The sequence below is a fragment of the Erythranthe guttata genome, chromosome 7 (genome assembly GCF_056151865.1).
Source record: "Erythranthe guttata isolate IM_541 chromosome 7, IM_541, whole genome shotgun sequence".
Taxonomy (NCBI): Eukaryota; Viridiplantae; Streptophyta; class Magnoliopsida; order Lamiales; family Phrymaceae; genus Erythranthe; species Erythranthe guttata.
In genome coordinates, this window is record NC_142539.1 from 4,958,543 (window position 1) to 4,964,744 (window position 6,202).

General features: G+C 35.1%; 1 protein-coding gene across 2 annotated transcripts; it reads left to right on the plus strand.

The window, feature by feature from the left end:
- Positions 1 to 629: 629 nt before the first annotated feature.
- LOC105964672 (F-box/kelch-repeat protein At3g23880) lies at positions 630 to 2,865 on the plus strand. 2 transcript variants are annotated; one of them, XM_088820811.1, is made up of 2 exons: positions 630 to 739; positions 1,510 to 2,865. In XM_088820811.1, the coding sequence occupies exon 2, from the start codon at positions 1,625 to 1,627 to the stop codon at positions 2,681 to 2,683; it is 1,059 nt and encodes a 352-aa protein (XP_088676937.1). In that variant the 5' UTR covers positions 630 to 739; positions 1,510 to 1,624; the 3' UTR covers positions 2,684 to 2,865. The 2 variants fall into 2 exon arrangements, with proteins under 2 accessions (XP_088676937.1, XP_088676939.1); XM_088820813.1 differs by having other exon boundaries at positions 1,523 to 2,865.
- Positions 2,866 to 6,202: the final 3,337 nt, after the last annotated feature.

Consider the following 6,202-nt stretch of genomic DNA (forward strand, 5'->3'; position numbering starts at 1 on the left):
TTAGCAAATAAGTTTGAACGAGGTAGATATATTTGCAAGAAAAAAAATGAATATTCTTTTTTTAATTGAGTGCCCTTGTCATTGGCCTATTTGTCAATTGAAAAAAAAAAGGAAATTGAAGATTTTTTAAATAAAATTATTAAATATAAAATTAAAAAGGGAAAATTGCACATCACCCCTTGTAAATCTCTAATTTTTGCACTTTACTCCCTAAAAAGTTTTAAAAGTGAATATCCCCTTCAAAATGTTATTCCTGTTGCGCATTGCCCCCATAGCAAAACTCCGATTGATTATTCATCGAAATTGAGATATTTTTGCTGCACATTGCCCCTTTAAATGTTATTTCTCTTTCACATTGCCCCTTAAAAACTCCCCTTTTTTGCACATTGCCCCCTTAAAATGTTATTTTTGTTGCACAATGCCCTAAAAAAATTGGCTTCGGGGGCAAAGTGCAACCAAAATAATATTTCGAAGGAGGAATATCCCTTTTTCGAATTTTTAGGGGGGGAAATGCGAAACTGAGAAATTTATAGGGGGTGAAGTGCATTTTATCAAATTAAAAATTATGTGTCAAGTTGAGCTAAGCCGATACATTATATTTAATGCGTCGATTAAATGCCCCTTAAGATGAAATGGCCCTTCGTTTTTTACAAGATCGAATTTTTTCAAGGGGTGGAACGGAATATACTCTCTCTCTCTCTCTCTCTCTCTCTCTCCTCCATCACCATTTGCTCCTCAGGTAAGAGACGATGCTTAAACCCCTAATTTGAAGATTTTTGTTTTTCCAATTTCAAATTATAGCCACATCTTCAATTTCAAATTTGAAGATTTTTGTTTTTCCTTTCTCTTAAGTTGAATTATTTGATTCCACACTTTTAGGGTTGATCTCTTACCTTTAGTTATCAGGTGGGCTATGGATTGTTGCAAGTCATGTTTTCAAATTAAAAAGGAGTTTCTTTCATTAAATTATTGTAGATACTTTATGAAATTGTTGTTATATTTTTTAATATTGGTTTGTGAAATGTGCAAGATTTTATTTACATTTTGAGTTATATATATGTTTTTAAGGGTAAAAAGTAATGTCAAATTACAAATAAAACCCTCATCTATGATTCTTCTTACACGTACACCATTGCTGAATGGTGTCAAATTTTGGTGGAATCTTCTAGATTATGTGGAATGTTTTCCAGTATATACCCGTTTTACCCCATTCGAGCTCCACATTTTGAAGGAAGATGTGCCTCTTGACTTGTAAATATCAGATTGTGGTAGTGCATCAGAAACTGCATTTTTGCACAAAACATGTACTAAGTAGAGAACATTTCACGTAATGAAGAAGATTATGTTGAATTTGACACCATAAGGGTGAATGTGTAAGAAGATTCATAGTTGATGGGGTGGTTGTAATTACCAAAACAAAAGGGTTTTTTTTCGTAATTTAACCTTACTTCGGGGTGGTCGTAATTTACCCTATTTTTAATAACTCATCCCTCCATTTGGTATATACAGGGATGCGGTGCAGGGTTTTGCAAATTGGAGGGGGAGGATTCAAATTCTCTTTTTAATTTAAACACAAAAGATCATAAGAAGAGAGGGAGAATCTAGTCTATCATTCGACACAACCATGCAGCAACTACCGGAAGATGTTATCGAGGAAATTCTGTCACGCCTCCACGTTAAAGATCTTATGAGATTCAAATCTGTTTCCAAAAAATGGAATTCGATAATCTCCAGCCAACACTTGATTAACTTGCATCTCAAGAAATCGATTTCCAGCCCTTCCCACCGTAGGATCTTCATTCCACATTCTAAAAGCGTTGTCTATAAGGGTCTCCAAGACGATACCGAAGAGCTGCCGTTGCCTCCGGGAGCCATCGCGTATTTCTTCGGAGCCTTCGATGGTTTGCTCTGTTACTTGCAGAATCACGATGACGCTACTAGAATCCGCATCTGGAATCCTGCTACCAGAGTATCAAAAACCGCCGATTTAAAATTGAAATTCGATAACTTCGTGTCCTGGTTCGGAAGAGAATCCTCCGACGACGAGTACAAGCTTATCTTAGGGATTAGGCCACACGGAAAGCAGCTCGCAAATAATCATACGCTGCTCGTAACCCTCTACGTGGATGGTGACTCGAGTAATTTTTCAGCCCAAGAAATCGATTTAGATCAATTAGTTTTCAAACCTTACGAGGAGGGAACCTTTTTCTGTGGAATAGTCCATTGGCCTGCGAACCGAAATAGTTACTGGGTTGTTTTTACGTACGATTTGGGCCAAAAATCTGTCGGAGAAATAGCGATGCCTGTAACATCGCAGAATCACCTATGTGGGCTTGGCGTGGTAGATAGGTGTTTGTCTGCAATTTGTGGAAACTGTGAGGGCTTCTGTGTAATTTACGAGGTTTGGATAATGAAGGAATATGGGATTAAGGAATCATGGACTAAGTCGATGAACATACCTCACCCTGCTGGTAATATACAATACATGTACTTGGTTGGAGTTAGTGATTATGGGGATATCTTTTTCAGATCTAGCACTGAACAAGTTAATTTATTTGTATATAATGTGGGGGAAAAGAAATATACGGCGACTCTTGTTTCCGATGGTTACTTTGTAAAAACGTACGTCGAGACTCTGGTTTCCCCCAACCTCGGCAAAAAAAGGACAGTTGGAGCAACATAAGGATGAGCCTTCTCTTGATTTTATGGTTAGTTTATTTTCTAGTAAGTAGTATTTGTTTAATCGGTTATATGTTTCGGTTTTATTGAAACGAAAAAAGGGTATGCGGATCTCGTGACTGATTTCAAGACTAAGTTGTGTGAAAATAATTAAGTTCTTTCTGCTTTTTGATTGTAATAGTGAAAGTAGCTGGTGTTTAAAGTCGATCTTTAGGTGAAGACGTATTTAAATCAAGGGTAAATAGCATTTAACCCCCCTATGGTTACAAGCTTTTGCAGATGTCTCCCTTGTGCTTGTAATATCGGCACATAACCTCCCTGTGGTTTATGGGGTAGCTTCCGTTAGTTTTTTCCGTCAAACTTAACCGCGTGTTTCAAACTTCAAGGGGGTCATCTGCAAAAATGAAAGCACAAGGGCGTCATCTGCAAAAAAAATACTTTAACGTTTGACAGAAGCGGTTAAGTTTGATGGAAAAACTAACGGAAGCTACCCCATTAACCACAAGGGAGTTATGTGCTGATATTACAAGCACAAGGTAGTCATCTGCAAAAGCTTGTAACCATAGGGGAGTTAAGTGCTATTTACCCTTAAATGAAAGGTTTGATATTTTGAAGGTATTGTGCTGTTTAATATGTTAGTCATTTTTTGTAGGGTTTTCTTTTAAGAAAGTTCTTAGGCTTGTTGGCTTAATTTGGTAGATCCAAATTATGGATGCTGACTGAAAATCCTCACAAGTTTATACACAACACATTTATATACATGTGATATGTATATATATATGCTTTATGTATCTGATGTAGTGTTATATACATTGATTAATTAGTAAGTGGCGAACTCCTTGAATGTGTACTTGCATAAGAAAATATGTCGAGCTTTGCAAACTCCGATTTTAATTCATTAGTAAGTGGCGAACTCCTTGAATGTGTACTTGCATCAGAATATATGTCGAGCTTTGCAAACTCCGATTTTATATGATGCATATCAAGTTTTGCTCGGAACGGTGGATTCGGTCACACATCAGGAGATAATCTTGAAACTGAACAAAGAATGAGAAAACGTATGTAAAGGGAAGACAATGTGATTCTCAATGTGATTCTTAAGTAGTTTTAGGGCCCTTGGGGAATTAATAAAGTGTATGTGTAAATTAAAGGTTTTTTATGCACAAGTCTTTGACGGGATAATTATAGGTTTGGTCCTGTACTTACCACCTAAAATGATTTTAGTCCTAAAACATTTGTTGCCACGAATTTAGTCCTCAAACTTACCACTTTTTGACAATTTTGGTTGACCGTCAAATTTTCCTGGTAAGTTGGATAGAATTGTCATGTGCTCTTCACGTGACATCCACTCGGCAGCATACAAATGAGCTGAAACTAAACTTCTTTCACCTCATTCTTTACCCCTCCCCCAAATATTTAATGCTTAATTTATGTTAGTGGATTTGAAATCTAATTCCCTTTTTCAATTTCTCCCCAGCCTTAAACCTGCCACTTTCTTGACCACATTCCGCCGCCTTCCACCACCTCTCCATCACATCTTCTAAGAAAAATAACAAGAAAATCAGTCTCTGCAAAACCAAAAAAAGAAAAAAAATGGCGAACATTGATCCCCACTCCTACACATACCACACTTCAATCTTGCAACCCCACCACTAGCCCACTAGGGCACCAATGTAAACCCGACGTTGAAATCAAAACCACCACCACCTGAGCTTCTACTCATCTTTTATGCTACAACAAACAACTTGAGATGAGTATTAAAGTTGTAACTTCTGAAATTATCAAATTTAAAGTTTAGAGATTGCAACTCGAAATAATTTACCAAAATCAAAGATTATTAATGCACGATCGTGATGTTCCAACTCCATAAACATTTAAAATTTGTCAAATTAGGGTTGAGCGATTACGGTGTTGTATTAAATCTCCTCAATTTGAGGATTAGAAAGTGGAATTTCGGGGTTGGATTTTTGTTGAAATGAAATTAGAGGAAATTAGGGATTTGGAGGGTAAAAATTGGGGGAACCTGCCAAATGGACTAGTTGTGTTCCAGTTGGATTTTTTATTGCCACTTGGACCTCACGTGAGGAGCATGTGGCATATCCCTCCAAGTTAACTGAAAAAGTTGAAGGCCGAACTGAAATTGTCAAAATGTGGTAAGATTGATGACTAATTTCGTGAATTTAAAAGTTTGAGGACTAAAATTGTTTTAGGTGGCAAGTATAGGGACCAAAAGTGTAATTATCCCGCCTTTGACCAACTATCTTTATTATTCTAGGTTTAGGGGTTATATCTCTTCAGCCAATAAGCCTATCTATTTAATATATATTATAAATAAAGGAAAGAATAATGTGTATGACAAAATTACCCCCAACCTGTTAAATCCAATTCCTAATTGTAACTCCAATTTAACTTCAATTTAATCAATTTTGACTTTTTTTTTAAAACATTTTTTTCGCCTACGGTTTCTGCCATTGACTTTTTCTTTTGTTTTTTCTTTTCTCTCTTTTTTCTTCTTTCTGCTTTTTCCGCAACCGGTTTCCAGCTTTGACTTTTTTTAGTGCTTTTTTTTTCCCTAAATTTTTTATCTGTTTTTTTTACGACCGCCGCTGACCGTAATTGTATTGCCATTAATAGTAGTTCTACTGTCGTTGACAGTACATTTACGTAACGTTGACAATACAATTACTGTCAACCACAACAATATTATTATTTTTGGTTTTTTTAAATTTATTTTTGATTTGTTGACAAGTCAACATAATTATATTATTGTCGTTGACGGTAAAATTACTGTAAACACAATAGAATTACAATCAACTACATCAATATTATTTTTTTTGGCTTTTTTATTTTGTTTGATTTGTTGACTGGTTAACGTAATAATATTACTGTCTACTATTGTAATATTACTGTAAAAACAATAATATTATTGTGGTTGATGGTAATATTACTGTTTGCAGTAATACTACTGTGGATGACAGTAATATTTCTGCCAACCACATCAATATTACTTCTTTTGACTTTTTCTTATCTTTGCCTTTGCTGAATGATCAATATATTAATATTACTCTATTACACAAATAATAGTGATTTTTGTTGTGTTAATATTAATGTGGTAGAGAGTAATATAGCAATATTATTGTGTTAAACTGTAGTATAGTTAATATTATTGTGTTAAGCAAAAATATAGTTAATACGACTGTCAACCACAACAATATTGTTGTTTAAACGAGGGGTAAAATGACTTTAAATAATAAAAAAAAAAAAAAGTCTAGACCGGCGTTGACCGCTGGTCAGCGGCGGCAAAAAGAAGAAAAAGAAAAAGATAGAAAAAACATTCGAAAAAGTTAAAGCCGGAGATCGGTGGAAAAATTAGGAGTTGCTGCAGAGGTCATTGGAAGAGTTATCTTAGATACATATTTAAATTCTAGTTTAGTTTTAGATGATTGTTTATTCATTCCGTCTTTGATTAAGAACTTAATATCTATTTCCGTTTTGGATAATAAATGTTACTCTTTTTATTTCA

Excerpts from the sequence above, each read along its gene's own strand:
- LOC105964672 (XM_088820811.1), top strand. The coding sequence starts at position 1,625 with ATGCAGCAACTACCGGAAGATGTTATCGAGGAAATTCTGTCACGCCTC.